Source organism: Caloenas nicobarica, chromosome Z (assembly GCF_036013445.1).
Source record: "Caloenas nicobarica isolate bCalNic1 chromosome Z, bCalNic1.hap1, whole genome shotgun sequence".
Classification (NCBI taxonomy): Eukaryota; Metazoa; Chordata; class Aves; order Columbiformes; family Columbidae; genus Caloenas; species Caloenas nicobarica.
The window spans coordinates 107,799,974-107,823,049 of record NC_088284.1 but is presented as its reverse complement, the minus strand read 5'-3'; the positions used below and the strand labels follow the sequence as shown (position 1 = coordinate 107,823,049).

Genomic DNA, 23,076 nt, shown 5'->3' with positions numbered 1-23,076 from the left:
ATGGACATGAGCGTGGTTGGAAGAACTGAGTTTGTCTCATCTGAAGTGCCTTAAAAATCCTGCCCTCTGATAGCAAGGAAATACTCCCAACGGCCAAAACCACTTCAAAACCAGCTAACCCAAAAAAGTCACCAATGGCAAGATGATCCGAAAGCAATTTTCCATCGAAAATTGATTACAATGAATAAACCACGTTACGAACCTAAGGGTAACACACCAATCAGCTGAAAAATGACTAAAACCAAATGGTTCTAATTCATCAAATTGAGAAGTATAATCTGGATGAAGCCTAACAAAACTAACTTAATCTTTCTGCCGTAGTTGGGCTTCACTGGAGCACAAAAAACCATGACAGCAAACAGGCATTCCAGTTCTCAGTGATTAAAACAATGGCAAAAAAAATAATACATACTTCCCGGCTCCTCACCGATGCTCGTGCACACAAACATCATTAGCTCAGAATCATTATTCAGTTTGCCAAGTGACACGCTCGGTTGCTGGAGCCTGTCAGAATAAAAGCTGCAGGCTTAAATCAGCTTCTCATTTTTCTAAATAAAAAAAAATAAAGTTTACAAGCAAAAGATCACTATTTTTTCCAACATATGCCCTCATTTTTCAGCCTGCCCAGAGCTGAGTAGCTGTTGCGTGCTGATGGATGCAAGACCCACACCACGCTCGTTACAAAACCTCATAATGAAAGGACAGAGCTTTGAACTATGAAACTGTCCTAATGTAATTGTTTGAAACATTTTTAAGGCAAAATGGAAAATCGTGCCCCGAATCAGGCTCAGAAAAGGGAGGGGAGCAGCTCCCATCCCACACTCGCTATTCCCTTGGGGAGGTGACTGACGTTTCCTGCTCCCACAGAAATGCTCAAATTCACCCATTTTAACGGAGACTCAAATAAATCTGGATACCTTGAGACTGACATAAAATGCTGTTATCATCAAGTTAATTCTCAAAGTGCTCTTCACCTCATTTTAAAAACAAAGTGGGGCGGGGGAAGCCTTGCTTGGCATTCCTCTCATCTTTTTTCAGACTTCTGTATTTTTCTCCTTAATTTTAAGGAACCGAACAATAAGAAGTGAGTGCTGGCCGTGAACAATGGAGCCATTAGCTCTATTCTTCTGTATTTTGGGGGGTTTTTTTGGCAGCTGCAGTCTGCAGACAGGTTGGACGGTACCACCTGTTCCGATGACGGCAGCACCCGTGGGTAATGCGCTTCAATCGGCACCGGCCCCGCTGACAACCTTTCATCGCAACATCACTGAGCTCCTCTAATTTTCCCAGAGACATTTGTCTCATTTGCATCGCTCCCTCGAGCTTTTATTTCAAGCTTCGTTCTCCTCAAAGCTCTGAAGCCTCTTCCCTTTTCGGGGAGCGCTGAGGGAAAGCAGAGCTCCAAGGTCACGTTCTATTGCTGGCTGTGTCTTGAAAGCCAAGATATTTTTAATGTTTTCAAGACTGTATATAAAATATGTATCAATGAGGCTGACAGGCACAGATGCCACAACGGGCTCACAGACTGGAATTCAACTCTGCTGGGCTCCTTGAAAAGTATTGAGTTAGTATTTATATTTTTAAATCCCCTGTAACCAGAAGAACCTGGAATGAAAGCCTCTCTCCTCACCATCCACTCCTCCCGCTGTACCACAACTTAGCGCTACTGCGCCCCCACAGATTCCTATTACAGAAAATCATTAAAAACCACTGTTTTACCTCACAATTCTGTTCCTGAACCTCCCGACTAACTTTGACTTCTTAGCAGCTCACAGCAGATTTACATAAAACTGATTCTCTGGGTTATTATTGCTATTTTTATCCATGATAATTAGGCTCTGAATGAGCTAGAAAGAACAGGAATGACAGTCTTCTAGCTCTAAGCACAGGAGTGAAACAGAGAGGGGGATACATTAAAAAAGGAAAAACCTAATGACAAAAGGCATATGTCATTAATTCTAAATTAAAATCCTCCCTCTGTCCCTGTCCTTCCCAGCCTTCAAACAGGAGCGAATATTCCCAGGAATATTCCAGCAAGGCGACTTTCAGCTGACACAGACATATTTACAATTGACTATTTCAACTAATTTAATTACTTTATTTGCTACGGCTTCTTTCCTCAGGGTGCATGGACAGACAGAAATAGAAGAAACGATGATTAATTTCTGTCTGCAGAGATGTTGCTGCTGCTGTGCTCCAAATTCTCTGTCGGAATTCGATGTATCAAGGCTTTTCGGCATGAAGCTGCTAAATGTCCTCAAGACGGTGTCATTGTCCCCTCCTTGGAGCCCCGTTTCAATTTCTCCATATGGCAGAAACCAGACGTGGGGCAGGACGCTGAACACATGCCGACTTGCTTGAAAATGGCCAATCTAGATTTTCCCCTAATAAAACCAACCATCTTCCACTTTATTATTACTTAGATCACTAGTTCACACTGCTATGTTTCACATTGCATGCGAGTTCCCTGATACTGAAATAACTCGCAGGAAGGGAACCCAAGTTATTTTTGGCAACCACCATCCAATTTTTAATAACCTATTCAAAGCAAAAAAGGTTTGATCTGGTACGTACAATAGTAATTCTATGGCTGTAGACCTTAAAAGCGTAAACAGTTTAATGTCAAAAGGTAAACCACTCCTCGTGTGGCATGAAGAAAGTGTATCAAATAGTGAGGCCTGAAGGCCAACAGCTGTAGTTTTTCACCTTCTCAACCAACTGAAAGCCATTATTTACAGTTTGGTATCCAAAAAAAAAAAAGAAAAATTAAAAAAATCCCCCCTACAACAATTCAGTGGTCTGGCAGAAAAAAATCCCAGCTGACATAAAATCGTAATTAATTGCCTTTGGGTATCAGTTGCTAAAAAAATCTTAATGAATGACAAACCCGGGAATGAGCGACGGGGGATTTAATTTGCTTACATTTGTTTGCATTTGCTCAAGACGATCCCGTTCGATGTACTACTCTTACTCATAAAACTCTGGTTATATTGCTTGTGATTCATTAGAGCTAAAAGACCTGGTTATTAATGAAACAGAAGTGCTCAATTATTCTTCTATCCACTTCACTGTTGAGCTTTTAACCACAGTAATTATGCTTCACTGGGGCCTCGTTTTTCTCCTCTGACAGCTCCGAATTCATCACACTACCTACAGTGTTCAGACAGTTATTTATATCTACTTAGGCCAAATACACACATCTGTGGTGGGGAAACAAGCAGCATCTTTTCCTGAGTGGAGAATTGATAGTAAAACTTCAAAGAAGTTTTAATCCAGTTTCTTGGTTTCCCAAAAAGCCACTTTTGGCTTTCAAAAGCCATCTGATACGTTTAATCCAGCCCACATGGCCCCTTCGCAGCGCGCAGACCACCCAGAAATACTCGACGAAAACGCTACCCCAGCGCGACGTCAGGGCCAGCCGGCCCTTCTTTTCACATGTCGGCATGGTTTCAGATTTAAACTTTTCAACTCGGGCGACAATTGCCCTTTCGTGGTCCCTTTGAACACAAGCACCCACCTGTGTGTGCGCGGAGGGAAACCGAAACCAAATTAGTAATAGGAAGACCCATCAGAATTGTATAAATTCATAACAACGATACAAAATCAACTACCCAAACACACACTCATATGTATCTGCACCTCCAGGGGAAAAAAGGTACCACTGACATGAAGAGAACAAGATGTCATTATACTCAGTTCCACGTAACCTCTTCTTAATTACGTGTTCTCCAATTAGAGGTTGTCAAAAAAGGAAAATAATTTCCAGGGGTTTCTTGGAAGAGAGATTTTTAAAATAATTGAAGGGTTCTAATGCGACAGTAACAGCACATCTGCTGCCTCCACGTCATGACATTCATACTGGTGACTGCTTAATAAAAAATAAAAAATAGAAAGAAAAAAAAAAAAGGGCAGAAGCCAAATATACCCAGGAGAGAATAAAGATAATTATTAAAGGCACGGAAAGTCTTCCGCACAATTCACTTGAGAAACAAAGTGGGAAAGGTGGCACAACAAAGACAGGCAGTGGGATTGAACCCAGAGATGGGAACGTCCTCCTGGGCTTATTTATCCATCCCCGTATTTTTTCGCTTTAATATTACAGGTGATGATCTCAACTGCGATGACTGAAAATCAGACGTGTTTCTACAGCCAAATTGAATATGTAGGGCAGACTCCCAAAAAATAATGGAGCTTCAGGAAAACCATCAAATATCTTCAAACTAACCAGAGCCAGGAAAAACCTCCTGTAACGCATAACATCTATTAGTGCGGTTGAGACGTGACTATCCGCAGGGTCAAGCAATCGTTAATACCAGAATTAGGGTAATCCACTAGGATTAATGCGTTGCTCTGGTTTCTTCTGTTGTTTCTCACACACATCTGTATCTCACCAAACACACGTCTAACACAGACACAAGCAGTACCAAAGGCGAACTTTGCTGGTTTTTTCCCAAACGCAAACCTTGTCATTTTTGTGATAACACACACAAGAGATTCACTTTGAAATCTGTATCGTGTCAATCTAAGAGTCTCATTTAAATCCTAGATATTAATTGCATGCTTTTATATTTATCAATTTTTTTTGTTTACACTGTTACACACTTCAATTTAACGCTAGTATGGGACAAGGCTTCCACACCAAAGACTTGGGTTTGGCTTACCAGAAACCCAGCATCAGTTGAACTTCTCCTCAACTATTCCGCTTTCTGCGAATTGATTTAGTTCCTACATCAACCACAATCCCATCAAAAGCCACCATATTCCTTCTGAAACACAAGAGGAGCTGAGTGCTGCTCTGCAGTGCAACTCTCCAAAAGTTTAAATACAGTGTGCGGGGATTCACGATCCAATTCTATCCAGCTCTGCTTTGACTTTTTCCTTGGGAATAATAATAATTAAAAAAAGTTGGGGAATTTTACTATTTACAGTAAACACAACTTAAGAGTGTTCATTTGTTTATATTAAATGACCAGTTTTAATGCACATGAGCCTGCAATACACTGATACGCTCTTGGAAACCAGCAACAGCAGCTCAGGCACAAATCACGTGCAAAACCCACGTGGTTGAGGAGCAATTCCCTTGTCCCCAGAGAAAGCCCTGCTCTGAGGCACTTTTGTTCTTCCTGAACATGAAAACTGGTTTGATAGGGGTCTGGGAAGGTCAGGTTACTCGCTGAAGGTTGTGCTAGTGAGTCCACACTTAAACCGTACGGAAAAGCTGGTTCTTATTCTGCCCATCTCATCACATTTAGCACAAAGGTGCAGTTGTGAGCATAAGGAATTGGTATCTTTGCTTCTTAAAGAAGAAATCGAGATCTACTTGATCTGTTTTAAAATTGATCCAAAATGAATCTTCCAAATGTGCACATGTATTAAAATGCAAACAGCCCCTGTGTTGAGATATATTATCTCAATGTTAAATTGAAGAGTTAAAAGTTCAAATGCCTTCCCATAAAAGCCCACACAAAATCACAAAAACCCTCGACCACAAGTGTTATGCATGAGGCTGTAGCTGTCCCATATTTACACAACACTATTGATACCATTTCCACATTCATAAACGATATTAGTGGTTTTGCTTTGAATGAAAACAATTGTAAAGAGACACTTCCAACATGAAACCCAGTCAATTAATGTGAGATCCTGCATGAGGGCCCCAGCTCTGCCTCTGCTCTTTTGTTTCTGAGGGAAGGAACCGCACAAAGCAGATGGAAAAGCCTTTTCATGGCAATGCAAAACTCTCATATACATACTCAACCCATTATAACAACAAATGGAATAGAATATAAATGGAGATTGGTTATGTGAGGTGCTGGACACTCGGGAAGCGGCCCCAGTAAATCCAGAGAATGTAATTTCTAAGGTGACGCTGCCAACAGGCAGGAGGAGGTGGGAAGGGCTTTGGACTCACCTGTTGAACTTCACTTTCTCCATTCGATATTTTCTCCGTGTACACAAAGGAGTTGAATATCCTCTGCAAGAAAAATCAGAAAGAATGTGTAAGAGACCTTTTGTCATAAACATCACCTTAGAGCAGCTCCAAAAGGCACATGGGGAAGAAATTGGTAGCAGAAAAGGACCATTTCACCTGGGGAATCTTCAATGCCAGGCTTAGCCATGGGGAATCACATCCCCATAGACCTGCTGGTGGATCTGCAGGAAGAGGCCGGGTTTGTTTTTGAAGGCAAAGACATAACAGGTTTTTTTCAAAACATCTGTTAATTTACCAAACTGACACAAGGTGCTGAAAAAAGTGTTTCACATTAGAAAGCCTGTGTACACTATGACTGCTCTCTAGTGCTAAACATCTAACCCAACGTCTTTATTCTTAAAAGTACCTGTTGCCTCCAACTAACACCCAAGAGGCCATGAGCCAGATTTAGGCATATTTGGTATCCGGAATAGAGAAAAATGAGACCCACTCTTGAGCACAACCAGATCGAGCTCACTAATGGCAAAAAAAGGATGTGAAAGATAAGCTTGGAAGGATTTTGGGTGACATCGACCGCATTCCTGAAAAGCTTGCTTGATGCACTTCGGTTTCTCTTTTGAGATTTCTCATTTCCAAGGGCAGGTTTCCCTTAAGGGCCAGCAGGGCCATCCCCACTGGAAAAGCAACAAGTGTCCCTAAAATATTCCTTTGTTATCCAACTCAATAGCAATATGTGGGGGCTGCATAACACAAGATGCGTAAGGGATATCAGTGATATAAGCAGAAAGAATACGGTGGGTGAACACCTTCCTAGATTGTGGAGGTGGCGTAAGAAATTAAAATTTAAAAAAGTCAATGGGATTTTTCTCTACCAGCCTCACAGGGAGCTGGGATTCCACTGACAGAGTAGATTCCATGTCCATCAGTGTTAAGTCAAACACAAGACAACACGTCAGCAAGAACATCTGTAAGCCCAGCCACATCTGGCAAAGGACAGCAATTCATAAAGACCTCGTTGAGTCCCTCCCTTGATGCGATAGTTGTGAAATTCCTATGAATCATGTTTACAACAACACAATAAGCCAGAGTCAGCTCTCCAAATTATTAGCAATAACAACTGCAGTTACTAAAGCTTAAATCTCACCCAAATCCAGTGCAGTCATTCGTCCACGACTCCAAAAGTTTGCTGGAGGTAGGTTTAGCTGATTTCCTCCTAAGGCCACATGCAGCTATAACTGGCAAAACCAGCCTGGAAAAGCCTTTGACGTGCTCTGCTCCACTTACCATCATCACTTTCCCTTATCCCTCTCCCTCCTGAGGACTTCAGGAATTTCAGAAATTTGAACTCTTAATTCTAAAGAAGCATTTGGAAGGGCAGCAATAAATCTCCTCAGTTTACAAGTCTCAGAGAGCCAAGAAACTGGGAAAGAAAAAAAAAAAAAAAAAAAAAGGTTTTACTCTTAAAAGCCACCTGTACATTGAGACGTCCTCTTCTTTCAGACCTTTGCTTAAAGTTCTGCTTGGGTACTTTAACTACAAACATGTTGGCTTTGCCCCCACCTCCCTCCCCATCACGAGATGAAAAGATAAGTGAAACATCAGAAGGAAATACATTAAAGCATGTCATTTTGACACAAAATGTTTTAAATGAATTGAATTTTTCTTTCCACGCAGCATTTAGTCCCCAGACATCAAAAGGAGCCAGAAGGAAACAGACTGTCAGCTCCCGAGAATGGAGCTTTCTGTCCCCAACACAAAGCTGACCCTTTCCTCCACCCCTTGAACACGTAGATGTGTTTATGAACCTTAAAATAATGCCAGAGAACATTATACGCTGTTATATAAGAGCCGCAATGCCAGCAGGAACTTATTTGGCCATTAGGCTAGGTTTTTAACCTATTTTTGCTTCATTTGTAATTTAACCAAGTTCTTTAAAACGTTACGGTATCTTCTACTTTTTCAATTAAAAGCCCTGAGCATGTCAGGGAGGGGGTAGCAGGAGCCTGTTTGTCAAACTGCCATCGCAGACAATGAGCCTAAACCAACAGGAAAAACGAAATAGTGAGGAAACAGCCAGGATAAGGCGAGCTCCCCGCGGCTCCGCGCTCGCTGCTCGGCCCCTACCTGGCTGCAGTTCCCCATACTTGGAGTATCTGCTCCTTATTCAGTAACTCCTTTGCAGAACTTCACCCAAAGCCAAAACCATCTCCCTGTTGTATTGAAGCTGATTTCACTCACTTAAAGTCATCTAATTTTAAGTAGAAAACCAGAGCTAAGTGGCGACCTCCAAATGAAGTGAGGGGAACTTCCCGGACCCAAGAGCCAGGCAGCTCCATACAAATAGTCAAAATATGGAGGAGAACTTGCCCATTGTAGTTTACACAGTGCATCATCTCTACTTTAGTCTTCCCACCCCTCCTCGTTTAATTGAATCTGCTCAGCAGATGGCAGCGGGCTAAGTTCACACCAACAGGAACAATTAGACACGTGTTTAATGAGCTGCTGGCCCGGGATTATTTGCTGTAACCCATCAGCACTCACCCCCACAACGCACGAGGCTGCAACTGCTGCGCTGCTTCATTGCCCTCAAACAGCATTTTATTTCCTTCTTCTCCATTTGCCCCGCTCTTTTTGCTATCATCGGCTACCTTAAGTTTATTATGATCTTTATAAATATCCAGGTTCCTGCTGAACATGGGTCAACTACGTGAAGACGACTCATTTTCTCTGGAATTCTAAAATTCCTTTAAACTTGACAAGTTTAAAAAAAGACAACAGCTTGTTCTTGTGGCACACAGCAGATGGAAAAATTATGTACTCTCTGCTGTACTTTTGATTACTGGACACTTCTCAACTGACTGCATTTTGCTGGTCCTCTTCCCTTTAAAGGGAACATAAATTTGAGCATTTATCAGCAGCAAAATTGACCTGCACACACACATCTCACTTCGACTGCTCCTACCGCTTGGTTTTGAGCAGATTTCCAAGATTCCCAGATTTTTTTTTCCCCTGCCAATCCAAACTGTGAATTAAATGTACAGATTTGGTTTCAAAACCAGCTCTTTGCTCCAGCTTCTCCTCTCTGCTGCCACAGCTCAGCCAGCACCACAAGCAAACTTTGCTTCATTCTCTTCAGCTGTTTCCACCACAAAGCGCCAGTTTTCAAACACAACCTTCAGAAGTAAACAAAACGTAAAAGGTTTTCAAAACTTAGGAGTTCTGAAGAATCTGCACCATCCATACTTTGTTTCAAAAGTAAACTTCAGGAATGACATTAATTCCAGACTTAGCCAGGTCCAAATCAGAAAGTCAGTTGAAGTGTAAATATTTTTTTCAAATTATTCAAACGTCGGGAGATGCTCAGAGAGAAACTGCACTTGTCTGGCTGCACCTGTCACCTGCTGGTTTATACTCACACGTAAAGTCAGTGGGGCAGCCAGGGGCCGAGCACAAACCTGCACCATCCCCGGGGCCCCCAGCAACACCTGAATCCCGCAGCACGACGCTCAGCACATCCCTCCGCTCCTAATCCTCCCCTTCCCTTACTGAACACCGCGCTCGCATTTAGCTACGCCAACAGAAGCCTAGAAAATCACAGGATCTGCAGGGGCCACAGAAGGGTTTCTAGTGATCCGTGATTTATAATTGAACTCTGAGACACACAGGAGAGCCACGCGATGCATCCCTGTGAGCCCGCTGCGGATGAGCACAGCCTGGATGGAGCCCCGAGAAAGCCAGGGTTTGTTTTAGAAAGATAAATTTTCAGCACATTAGAGACTCTTGCTTTCCTAAGCTCTTTAATTACCTGTCTGGGTCAAAGCACTTGCAGCTTCCTAGCAAATATTCCTCTCTGGCGTCTAGATACATCCTTTAATGACTTTAACCGCTCCTGGGTGCCACCAGCCTGCCTCACTTTCAGCTTTGAACAATAGGACAAATATTTGATAAGCGAGATAACTGGGGAAGCGATGAGCGGATCCAAGGCAGAGTCCTGGGGGCTGGGATGGGGAGGATTTGGGCCACCAGGGTTTAATGCCTCCCGCAGATGGGGCCTGACAGTGATGAATGGGCACAGCACCCAGACCCGCAGCCCTGCCTAGGAAGGAGTCGGGTTTCCCACCGAGCCAGAGATAAGGGGTAGCTTGGGCTTAGCTTAGTGGAAACAAGGCTTAGGAGACTTTTATTCATAACTTGAAGCTGAAGGCAACTCAGGTTTAAACCTGGGAGATGACTCTAAACAAAGCTCAGCATAAAAAGTAAAATGCTAACTGACTTGTTCCCTCAGTGTATTGAGATTAAAATAAACTCAGCAGCAATGCAGTGAGAAAATCCTTGAGAAGCCCCCAGGTTGACTGTCGGCACTGCATCAAAACCAACCAGAAAAGCCATCGCTCCCAAAGCAAACACAAGCACCAACTGCTCCGCAGAACCACCAACCATTTGCACATCGCTTTATTTGCCAGGCGACATCGGAATCCATCTCCCTACTAGCAAAAATAACATTTTTAGAGACAAAGGGAATCAAGAAAAACAAATATACGATTAGTAAAATATCCGCTGAGCTGTAAGTATTTTGAAGCTGGTTTAGTATCTATACTGCAAAACTGCAAAAGCCCCACAATTTTAGCAGATTTAAGACGTAGACCGCCGTTACCTGTCATATTTGGGTAATGACATGATGAAATACTCAACAATATTAAAAAACGACACAAAACAGCAGTAGCAAAATGTACACGTGTCAAATATACGCAGCATTAGCTCCGCAGGACTGCAATACTTTTTAAACTTCAAGCAGCTACTAAGCAGGGTCTGTTTCTTATTGTAAAGGTTAATGTTTTAAAAAGTGGTGAGCAAACAAATACGTAAGAAACCCTTTTTCTGATGAAACTCGCCGAGTGAGATTATTTTGAGGGAAACCTGTGGCTTCTGTCTGGAGTTTATTTTTGCAGTGTCTGAAGCCGTATCACGTTATGTTTTGTTATCATTTTCTAAAACTGAGAAACATTAAATAGTGGGTTCCCATGATATCAAGGACATGCTTTGTGTTTTTCTTGAAGAATTTACAATATACATTTAAGAAGCTAAAGTAAATTGAAGGAAAACACGGTGAAAGGCAAACGCGGCTGGATGAGAGCGGCCCCGTGTTACAGACCCCGCTCAGCCCACACGACTGAAAGGAACATCCCAACATCACACTCCAACGCCTTCCTCTTTCGGTGGGTTTCCAAAAAGAACAAGCTTTCAGGAAGGATTTAACTAATTTTTTTTTTTTTTCATTACGTTATTTGTCAAGCAGCGACAGATGTCTTTATGGCCAGGTAGAAATGAGAGGCAGAGCTGCCAAGCTGAGCTCAGGTTTGTGCTTTCGGGGGGTCACAGCTCCGGCAGCCTCTCCTTGGAGAGCAGGATCGTCCATTACAAAATGAGAAAACGCAAAGATTCATACAGCTTGTGGTTCTGCTGTCCTGGCCCGGTTCATCTCCCACCATCGACTTTCTGCTTGGAGAAGTTCTCTGTGTCACTAACTGGTCTGTGCTCAGTTGTCTATGGTGCTGGAGTTGTTGTTAAACCACATCATTCACGAAAGACTCCTTTGGCAGCTTCATTTAAACGATTTTGCTTATTTTACGCATACGATTTATACAAGGTTACTTGGACTGAGGAGGAATTGGGGGGGGGGGGGGGGGCAGGAATCAACTGTGAGAAAAAGCCAAGACTATCAGACATATTTTTTCCATAAGCAAAGTGAACCCTGAACCTCCTGGCCCTCCAGATGCCCGTGTGTGTGCTTGCAGACACGTATCTCCGCGGGGATTCTGGTTTCACCTTAATTTTGAGGGCAAAAAGCATCACAGCATTTATAATTACTCTGCTATCATTAACCTGTGGGAGGTAAAAGCCTTTGGGATCGTTTCAAGAGTCATAATCACAAGGGGAGATGGTAAGTAGGGACAACATTGCTAGAAAAGAGTCCAAGTAGAGCTCAATTCTTATAAAAGTGTTTCCTTGGAAAACCTGAGGCATTTGCAAGAAGAGAAAACTCTGGAAAACTGAGTAACTGCCAAAAATGCAATCAAGAACCAGCTCATTTTTTGTCTTCTTTTTCAACGGACCAGAGAAGAGGGAGGAAAAAAAGAGCAAGAGGGGGGAAAATACCCTAAGAGAATTAGTTCCACATGTTAAAAAGGTTATTCATTTAGCCAATGTAACTTGACTAAGGTTATACTCATGACAATGTATACAGCAGTATTTCAGAAAAAGGAAAGTTCTGTTACCCAACCTTAAAATACAAAGCAGATGGTCTTCTCAATAGGATTGGATTTTTTCTCCTAACACTTGTTCCTCATTCCAGCCTCTAGGATGTGAAATTTAAAATATTTATATTTTTTTTTTCAGGTTGAACACTTTTTGATTACTGGACATTTTTCACATGGCTGCATTTTGTTGTTCCTCTTCCGTTTAAAGAGAACATAAATTTGAGCATTTATCAGCAGCAAAATCGACCTGAAACTTCATCCTATCAGGAGAACTGTGGGTTTCATTTTTCTGGTTTGCTTTCAAGCTCATGTCAAAATGACTCACTAAAAATAGGGAAACATTTAAGCAGCAGAGCAATCCATGTAAATAGATGCAATCCTATAGCCAGAAGAGCTTTATAATTACTGTGCTTGCCCAATCTGGTCATGAATTCAATATACAGCAAGTATGCAGAAGAACCATGGTTCAATTTATGTAACATTCCAGCTAGGACTGTGTCATTTTACAGGAAAGTAAAAAAAACAACCACCAAAAACACAACCGAACGTACAGACATAAACACACACACACACTGAGAGCATGTGATTTTGTTTCCTGATCTCTTTAACACAATCAAGGCAGGAGCTGTTGGGTTTTGTTTGGAGAAAAGAGACCTACTTCAATCAGAAAAAAAAATCCAGGAACGACAAGTTTAAACATAGGAATTTATAGATCATAAATCACGACACTAAACTTCTGTGTGCAAAATGAATGGGCTGATGCGAACATAATTACAGAACTGTTTTCTTTACATGTCCAAGAGTATCATTTTTCAGGCTCTCCCGGCAGGAACCATCAAGATAACACGCGATAAATCCCATGATAACGGCTTCCCCTGCAACCACTGCTGCAGCGCTTCGCAACGACGACCGTCCAGTATTCCCTGCGCTCACAAAAACACTAAAGTTTAAAACTTTTAGCACACGCTGCAGCCAGTTCTCAGCTGTTTCCACATAAGGTGCCCACACTTTAGTTCAAGTGAATAATAATAGATGAGTGACAACTTGAAAGAGACTGTACATAAGTACCTTCCTGTATGAGTCGGTGTCTGCAACCAAAAGTACAAGAGTACGCTAATAATATTATTTGTATTAATAAACAGAAGAGTTTTAAGGTCAGCTGTTTACACACCTCATTTGCACTGGTTCTTTGATTTAATCCGCAACCTTCCTTTTCGAGCTGAAGGGAGAGGGAACAATTCTTTACACTCCTAAATTTCAAGGGAGGTTTAATTTCTCAAATAAATTTTACAAGTAGTTAAAAAAATCAACTTCAAAAGATAAACACTTTGCATCAATTATTATCTTAATCATCCTCTCCAACCTGGATGTAAAGTTATTTGAAAATAACTTACATTTCAAACTGACCCAGGGCTTCCAATTGACTTAAGCTTGACCCCTTCACGCTGCCAATGCAGGTTTGGGCGTGTTGGCTCGTATAGGTGCTGGGCCTAGAAAATCGAGCTCTTAGATGATAGACGATCTTTACAGGATGACATATATGTTAAAAATCTCCTAGTTTAACACCAGCTACGTTAAGAAAATCTTCCAGTATAACGTCAGTATATTTTGTGGGTTAGAAAGAAATACTTGCTGCAGATGTAGCCTCCCACAAAGATGCACAGGGACTCAGGGACAAACCCAGGGACAGGTGTCCCAGCCCAGCAGGGCACGAGGACCTCGGGAGGTCCCGTCCCACCCAGCTGCTCTCTGAGGACACGGTGCCAGTCCCAGAGCTGTGACCCCCACGCTAAAGCTGTGGATCAATCACCACTTACAAAAGCGGAGAAGAGCGACTTTAATTTGCGTTCTTTCTGACCTAGAAATTTGAAATCCCCTGGCACTGCCCCTGAGCTTTAGGAACCAACATTTCACTATACTTAAGTGCTAATGAGAAGAGAACTTCCCATCAATCAGCACTGGAAATAGGATATTCCTCCTCTTGCTTCCCAGAGGTAAAGTTAACCCAGGGAGCAAGCATTCATTATGTGACAGCTTCTCCCCGTTATATTTCATGAGTGAAAAGACCACCTGACATTACCAAGAAGATCACACACACCTACAACAAAATTAAACGCTGTGTCCTGGACCCCAAAAAATAATGTACAGGTGCAAAGTAGCAAATAATTACTAGGTCAGTAAAGCAGAGAAGATCATCTCAAGAAACAGGTGCTAAACCAGAGTTCCAAGGGAGTCACTGGGACCCATCCGAGGTCAGTGATGACCCCCAAGCTCTGCAGGACAAGGGCCAGAGGAGCAGAGCTGGACCGCAGCACCCAGAAACCACCTCCAGCTCCTGAGCCCAGCTCACTTAGTCCCCACGACTATTTTTCCCCTCATTCTTTCAAAGATCTGTGGTCCAGCACAACTCACGGCTCAGTGAAACAAAACCCCGCAGGAACACTTAATGAGAGCTGGCCGATTAACTGGTTTTCCTCCTGTTTAGCTTGTTATCTCAGGACACAGAAGGAGGTAGAGCAACCCACAGAAAATAAATGTAATCTTCTGGAAAGAGCAGAGCCATTAGATGTTATCGGTTCGCAAAAAAAAATTAAAGATTGAGACTAAAGGGAGGCTCATGAATTGAATTCCTCCAGCACTTCAAAGCAATTTGTGCATGAATGCAAGCATTTATTCTTCTAATTAAAAAAGAAAAAAGCAAGCAAAATAGCAAGACATCATTTACATGAAAGAGGGGGGAATAAAAAAAATTTTAAAAACCAGAAAACAAACAACCACTAAAACTCAAACAAAACCTCTAGTGTTAATCAAGAACAGAGTTGATTCCAACCCAGAAAAGGGAGAGAAAAGCTCCAGATGTAATGAGGAAAGGCGCTGAGGGGAAGCAAAACTTGCCGCAGTGTTTGCTGGACCGCTCCTGCCAAGCCATCCCACAAGAATTTCTACATCCAGCCTTCGGGAGCAAAACAATTATCAGATGTTTTGCAAAGAAGAGTCCTTTATCTTGCACCCTCATTGTTTTAGGAACTGAAGGGGCCACGAGGCACGGGTAGGGCTGTGGGTCCCAGCAGACGGGCCGGGCTGGGCCGGTCCCACCACAGCAGATGGGGAGATGCAGAGGGACCTGCCCCAGCCCCAGCTCTGCCTGCACCAAGCAACGGAGCTTTCTCATATTTCACTTTGTAGCAGCCTCACTTTGTTTTTACAAAGTCATCCTAATTAAAAACAAAGAATGAGATGGCTCTCTGGTATACCTCCCTTTTCCATGTCTGTACCACATCTCCCAGCATCCTACATCTCACCTGTGTCCCTTCCTCCATATGAAGAACACCAGACAGTTCAGGTTGGCTTAACGTCAACAGCGCTCAGGTATATGCAATGGTTTCAATCCAACAGATTCCACAATTCCACATTTAAGTACACATTTCTGTAGATACTATATTACTCCCTAAGACTCCCTGACAAATGTTGCCATTATTCAGGGAGTCATTATTTAACCAGGGCTTCAAACCATAAAACCAGCCTCAGTTCTTGTTTCTCTAGTCACACAGCAACTTTAGCAGAAATTGCATTTCAAGAGAAGAAGACTAAGTAGCATAAAAAGCTTACGAAAAAAAATCAGAACACAAAATAGAATTTCTAATCTGCTGCTCTAGTTATTTGAATATTAGCAAACCAGTATTTATCATCTTTAATAAATATACACCACGAAAACAATAGTGGTCATTCATAATGTGAAACATCCCATAGTATCTCCTAACTGAAAACAATTATTTCAGCTGTCTAAAAACTACGTTGCTGAAATTACTATATTTATCTTTCAAACACTAAGTGGCAAGAAATTAGATTGAACCTCAATTTAAAAAGCAGAGTATGCACTCTTCTGATGAGCTGCTGATTAACAATACCGAGATGAACAACATCTGAATGATTTCTGTGTTTGAAAATGGATGCTACAAATTAGCAGCTGAAATTGGTCCCCCACCCAAATCTCTGAAGACATTTCACCTGTCCAAAGACAACACTTCAGATTACAATGCACTTGGGTTTTTTTAGTTTCCACAGAGGCACCTTTTCCTCAGTCAGCAGAAGAGCTTTTTGCAGCTATTCCAAGGTACGGGAGACTCTTTTCCAAGTGGTCGCATTCCTGTGGTTTCGCATTAAAGCCATAGATCCTCTGAGTAGCTGCAGGAGGAGGTTTCTGCTGGGGCTCTCCCAGATCTGCCACTGTTTATCCTGGACTTTTCAGAGAAAAACCCCACTACTCCCAGCTCCAGCAAACCTGCACTGCTATGAGCTCCTGTAAGCTGCTATTTTTAAGAAGCCTTTGCAAAAAAATACTCATTACAGGATAATGAAGGCTGATCTTCTGCTGAGAGCACCAAATACATGCACACGTAACACTGAACAAAAGTATTATACAGGTATTGAAGGTAAGTCAAATATTTATTTATCAGTGTGATACCTTTTCACTCACTGAAAAGAGATGTAATTATTTAAAAGACTAACTCTTCTAATTTATACTTGAGTTTGCAGACACACTTGCTGTAGACGGAACAGCATCACTTGCTCTCCATCTCCTGAATTCCTCTTCTAATCTTAACAGTACCACAATATTCAATAACTTTGCTCCTTTGGCCTTTTGAAAATACTCTTATTTATTTCTAAAGTTCAACTTCTTTGTGAAAGCGCTGAGAAAGGGAGCAAGAACACTGCAAGCTGCCAAGGGTTTTGTGGGGTTTTTCTGGCTGGTTGGTTTTTTTAAGAGATTACCAAAAGAGAAGAAAGCATGTTGTTTTTCTAAGAAAACTTGGAATCCTTTAACTGAATACTCATCCACTTCTGCAGATTATTAAGAACCAAACATGACAGAGGATTCAATCAGTTTAATGTGGGCTCACCCAGGTGTCAGCCCAACCGTACTACACAACTTTGGGGGACAAAGAGGCTCCAGAAGATGCTGAGCAGAGATTCTCGCATCCCCTTCCCACCACCACCATCCTGCAGACAAGTACTCTTAACAATAGACTTAATTATTTGTCAAAACATGGAAATAAACCATCCACCTTCCAACGGGACCCGCTGCGAGGAGTCACCTTTAACAGCTCACCGGGGCTGGCAGCCAAGATGGAAAAGCACGTGGTGACAGGGCCAAAACTGTAAGGCGCCTTCAAATCCAGATTGCTACTAACGCAAAAAGGCTCGTTACCGCACCTAGTCATGAAATAACGAGTCTGTGATCTTCCTCATCTGAACTATCCTTTTACACTCCCAGGGATGCAGGAAAACATACACCCCATTAAGCCTGCCAGGATTGTACAGTCATTCCACACTTGTTAAGGTAAAAGTTTCTTTCTGGATGTTTAGAAAAAGTTCAGGTTTTTAAGGGACTGTATCAATATGTGATCTTGTTATATGGTTATCACCCAAGCCTTCAACTCCGGTGGGAAAAACTGCGCTTTTCCGAACAGATTGGGCTTTTAATGTGGTCAATGTTATTACTGACAACTATATAGGAAAACGTGCAAGAAAAATCACAATGCAAAAGACCTGCAAAGCAAAGGGGAAAAAGAAAACAGCTGTTGGGGTGTTTAGAAACAGCCTGGGTTACTTTCGAAGGTCAGTTATTCCTCTGAGTTGGTTTTACCCCCAGTAGAAGAGACTGGACTGAGAACCGCACTGTTCTGCCTGTACAAGACACAATGAAAAAATTTCAAACTGACTGACATCAGATTTATGTTTTGCAACCTAAAACATACAAGGTAGTTGCTACAAACCCGCAAGCACGGTCCTGGGACCCGGCACATCCACGCAATATGTAATTTATGGTCAACATAACACAACGCCACGAGGACAGGAAGAACAGAGCAGACAAGAGAATTGGGGAGCAGATTTCCACTGTAAAAAAGGAATTTGAACTGGAGGGAACCGACTTTTCAGAAAAAAAAACAAACCACCAGGAAATTTCTAACGGTGGTATTAATTCCTTTTATGACATCATGTCATTGCCAGTTGGGTTGTACCTATTAAAAGGATCAAAAAGGACTCGCGTACACACACATTGTGAAAATTAAAACAATGACAGGGCAATTACTATTTTTCATCCCTTCTGTAAATATTATTACAAGCTGCTTTTTCACAAAACATTTACAAACTATGAAGCAAGCTCCACTGCTCCTGGTAAACGAACACAGTTTAAACCAATTTCTGTTTCAAACCAGATTTTTTTTGACCTTTTTTTTAATCTCAATTCATGTTTAACTTTGTCTAAATAAAATAATTCAGAACCTCTGGAGAAAAGGCTGCTCGTTTACTCAAAAGAAACCTCTGCTGTGATTTCCTTCAGAAGATACTACTCATATGAACTCTCTTATTTAAGCAGCACTCATGCTGATCATGTGTACAGTGTCATCTTCATTAAAAATAATCAAGAATCCCTAGGCAGCCATTTGGACTTCAAATTATAAAATCTCAATGTTTCATAGTACTGCAAGGTTTCTTAACATTCATTCATATTTAATTTTTGAGGATGCTTCAGTGCACATAAAATATATATCAGTCAAAAAGGGGTGTGCAAATTAGAATGTTTAGTATCAGCTTCTTTCTCAAAATAGTTCTTATTTCTTTTTCAGTAAATCATCCGGGCTTTCATTTGTTAGTTTAACAAATAAGAGAGGCCAGTGAAAAGCCTGTACTTGCTACACGCTATTGGGGAAAAAAAAGGAAAAAAAAAAAAGTATTTTACCAAAACCTGCAATTCTTTTAAAGCATTATATAACAACTCTGCTCTTTATGACATGACAAATTCTGCTGAACAGGCATCAAAACTACTCTGGTGGAAGCAGAGCTTCCAACGTTAAAACCGAGCCCAAAGCAAGGCCAAGCTTGCCAAGCCTAATTCGGTACAGGAGCCCAACAGGACTGATTGGCAACCTGAAATTGAATTAAGGATTTAAGGCTGTACAGAGACCACCCTCCAGCTCAGCAATCTAAATAAATTCCCTTTCTTTTGCTTTTCTGTGCAATTATCCAAGTGTTGCGCATCCATCTGAACACGCGGCAATGACACCGTAATCCACTTTGGTATCAGGATTAGCGAGTTCAGACACCAAGGAGAAATAAAGGCATTAACGCTACTTTGAATGTAGACAGAATTGAAGCAGATTAATGCTGCTCGAGGAATAAATATTCCTGTTGTTGAACACAGTTACTACTACAGTGGTATCAGTATTTGACAGCCAGAAAGTGAAAGAAAAGAAAATATGATATATTGCCCAGCAAATTTTTCATTATGCTGATTCTGACAATTTATCTTAATGAATAAATTTTAATTTTAATACATTAATAAATTGCTGATACCCACAAATTACCTTGACCTCCCTATTTCAGCATGTAATCTGTATTTTAATTTCCAAAAGCTTTCCATGACACGAGTTAAATGTGTGTTTTCACAATATAGTTTTCACTACACAGAGACAGTGGGGGCAGACAGACCTACGTTGAAAACAGCTTAACGCTTCTGACTCATCTCCCTGCCTTGACTTTAATTCTTTCTATGTCTTTTCACTCTTAAATATAACAAGGATACAAGCGCAAGGCTAAGGTTACAAAATCAAAAGCATCAGGCAATGCATAGGTTCCAAAAAGTGATGTCTGTCCTAAATAGATGTGATACAGCACAGTAATACAAAGTAATGGCATGAATTTCAGGCTTAGGAAGAAGTCACAGAACATCCAAAATCTTAAAAAGAACAATTAAATCTTAAAATCCTGAAAGCCCTCCTCCACGCAGGGCAAAGTCCTTTCTCTAGTGTCTCATAAGACATTACATCAGGGTTTTAAACAGTGTGGTGTGCTCCTGTTTCTCCCTACACTTGCAATGAATTAATAAGAAGTGGCAAAATGAAGCAGCTACATCTTATGGTGGAGGAATTATAGACTTTACTTTTTTTTTTTAAAGTAAAAATGATGATGCAGTGATTATAAAAATATCACCACATACAAAGTAAACACCCCAACTGACACCTGTCTTTCCACATTTCCAGGTGACACCCCTGGATTTCCAGCTTCCCTTGGCTCCCACCCGCTCCCCCCTCTGCTGCGCTTCCACTCTCATCCACAACGTGAAGTTTGCAGTATGAGCATTATCTAATAAAAACATAAATTATCCGGACAGAAAACAGACAGCGGTATGCGCTCTGTTCCACATGTTAAGAATCACGAGGTGGTGACTTTTGCATGAAACTACAAAAAAGTGGGGCCCTAACTAAATCCTCCCCAAGCACACAGCAGACAGCCCAAACCATCCCCATGCATCATCTCAAGATCAATGACAATTACTGAACTTTAAAACACTTTAGGAAGGTACTCTATCTGATAAACACAGCAATCACTAGTTCCTTATGTTAATTCAGTATTTTTTCATATATTTGCACCCAATTTCCGTCTACTCACAACCACGAGTTACTATTGATATAAAAGTTATTTGAAAGGCTGATGCCTTCCTGCTCCTCTACTCACCCAAAGCAGCAAGGACACAGGTTTCCTTCAAAGCACAAAAATCAGAGCAAAACCTTTACAATCCTTTGCAAAGTATCGCATGACAAAACCTAACAATGACAAGGAGTTCGATTTTATTTCATCACACTAGCAATACAGGGAATGGAGCAGAGAACCATTTCCAGATGGTGTCCTGGCTTGGTTTGGTTTGTCAGCTCGTCAGGGTTTGGGAAGGTTTATTTGCTTGATCCTGGAGCACTAACAAGTCTTTTTTTCCAAGCTCAAATTAAATATGTACCTTCCTCCTATTCTCCCTAACTTTTTATCACGTCACTACAGGCCTCTCCTTGCTCAGCCCCCTTAAAGTTATCAGGAAAGTTTCTGGTTTAGTTTTGCTTGTACAAAATGCAGCCCCCTGCAAAGCAAGGGGAAAAGAAGTCATAGCATCAATAACCTATTGTATCTTCGTTTTTTATTTGCAAAGAGATGCAGCCGTCTTTAATCTGGATAATTAGAAAGGTAATTTCAGCTGTAACATCTGCCCCCTACTCTAATCTGTTATTTTACAGGGGAAATATCAGTACTCTTATCAAGTAACCAAAAAAAGCAGAGGAAACTCATACAATAAAGCTATCAAATGCATAAAGCGTAGAAGAAACTGCAGGAAACAAGGTTCCTGAACTAGTTTTTCATGTGTTTCTTGTTGGAAGAGTGGACAAAATAAGGTGAGTAACTTCTACAGTGTCAATGCCATTTTAAGTTTACAACTTGCAAAGTTAGTTTTACTTCAAGATTTGGGCACATCCTGGTCAAGCACCAAAACAGACCTGAAAGATAGATGGAGGAAAACAAACAAAACCCCAAACCAAACAAAACAACACCACCACAAGTCTGCAAGATTCAACTGCTGATAAAGCCCTAATGTAAACACATATATTAGTTTAAAAAAAACCAACATACCTGGGATACTGGGTCCTCAGCACCAACTGTTTTGCACCATTGACTTGCCCCTACCATGCTGAAATAAGAGAGATACATCCAATAAAGGGATGTATCTCCCACTGTGAAGACTGAATTCTGTCTTTAAGCCTGGGATGATAACCCTTCATAGAGCAGCATTTCTTTGTGATTTAACAAAACAAAGTCCTGCCGGAAAAACATTTCATAGGGTTCATTAAATCATTTCCCCCATTGTTCTCTATGTCACAAATAATCTCGTGTCTTTTTTTCCTGATAACATCACAGACAAAAGCGTTTTAGAAATTCAAAAAGTCGCTAGTCAATCCAAGCTGTGCCAAAACACCACAAAATACTATTTTTAACTCTTTCAAGCTAAATTCCAGGTGAAAAGCTATGGATGGGTAGTCTGGGGAAGGATGCATAAGCAAAGGATTTGACAATATTTAAAAATAACTTTCTCGTGAAGAGCTCTATATTCCTACGATGTTAGGTAGGGCATCCCTGAGATGCACTGAGGTTACTCAATACCGGGTGTATTTTCCAACCTGTGTATCTATGACATGTCCCCCAACAGTCTATCTAAAAATAAAACTCTGCTACCAGGCTTAAGGGTCTAGTTACATCTCTCTTTGTGTATTAAATGATAATAACCAAACCCTCCAATTCATGTTTTGTGAACAATTTTAGATCTGTTTTGTCACTGTACACGCTTCACTCTGGTACAACCCGTCCCACTCGCTGATTATGGAAGTTTGATCTCTAGCAGGGCAATGAGGCACCTCCTGGGAACACACTTTTCATAACAAAACAGATGAGAACGAGCTTCTGAAAGACAAATTCTTTGAGACCGATGTGCAATGATCACCTATCTTTAAAACTGTCAAGTTTTAAACCACAATTATTCCTTACCGCAAACGGTGTAGTTATATATACGTGACATCCGAAATATCCACCTCAGCACTCTGCTATGCCAGCACCCCTGTTTGCTGGGGCTGCGCTGAACCCCTGCAATCCCAGGGATCCATTTCAAGGATCTGGTTTATGCTACAGCCCCACAAATAGCTGCACTAACACGACTATTAGTGAGGCACACGGCCAAGGAAGGAACATCTGAAGTTCTTCAGCGGCAACACCAAACCGACGTGGTACTGAGCGATGTTGTCAGTGCCTGCGGGATGTCAAGGGTTCAATACAGAACAGACCACTGTATATCCAGCACTAATCCCTCAGTAACTACCACTGAGCTGCCAGCATTGTGGCAAAGTAGTAGGTTCCACCCCAAATTTGCTGCATGAAGAGATAAGCTGGCCTGCAATGGAGGTGGCACGGTGCAATCTGACGTTCGGAAACCAGGATAACGCAGCTGGACATGCAGAGATTCAGAAATCACCACACAGCATGTCGCAAGAAAGGTGACTGCTAAAAACA

At 41.5% G+C, this 23,076-nt stretch overlaps 1 protein-coding gene across 1 annotated transcript in view; it reads right to left on the bottom strand.

Moving 5' to 3' along the window:
* Nucleotides 1-23,076, bottom strand: part of CACHD1 (cache domain containing 1) — a 104,232-nt gene that overhangs the window by 61,948 nt on the left and 19,208 nt on the right. Inside the window, exon 2 of the mRNA XM_065655746.1 lies at nucleotides 5,912-5,974. Coding sequence (XP_065511818.1) covers nucleotides 5,912-5,974 — 63 coding nt within the window. The remainder of the gene's footprint in view (nucleotides 1-5,911; nucleotides 5,975-23,076) is intronic.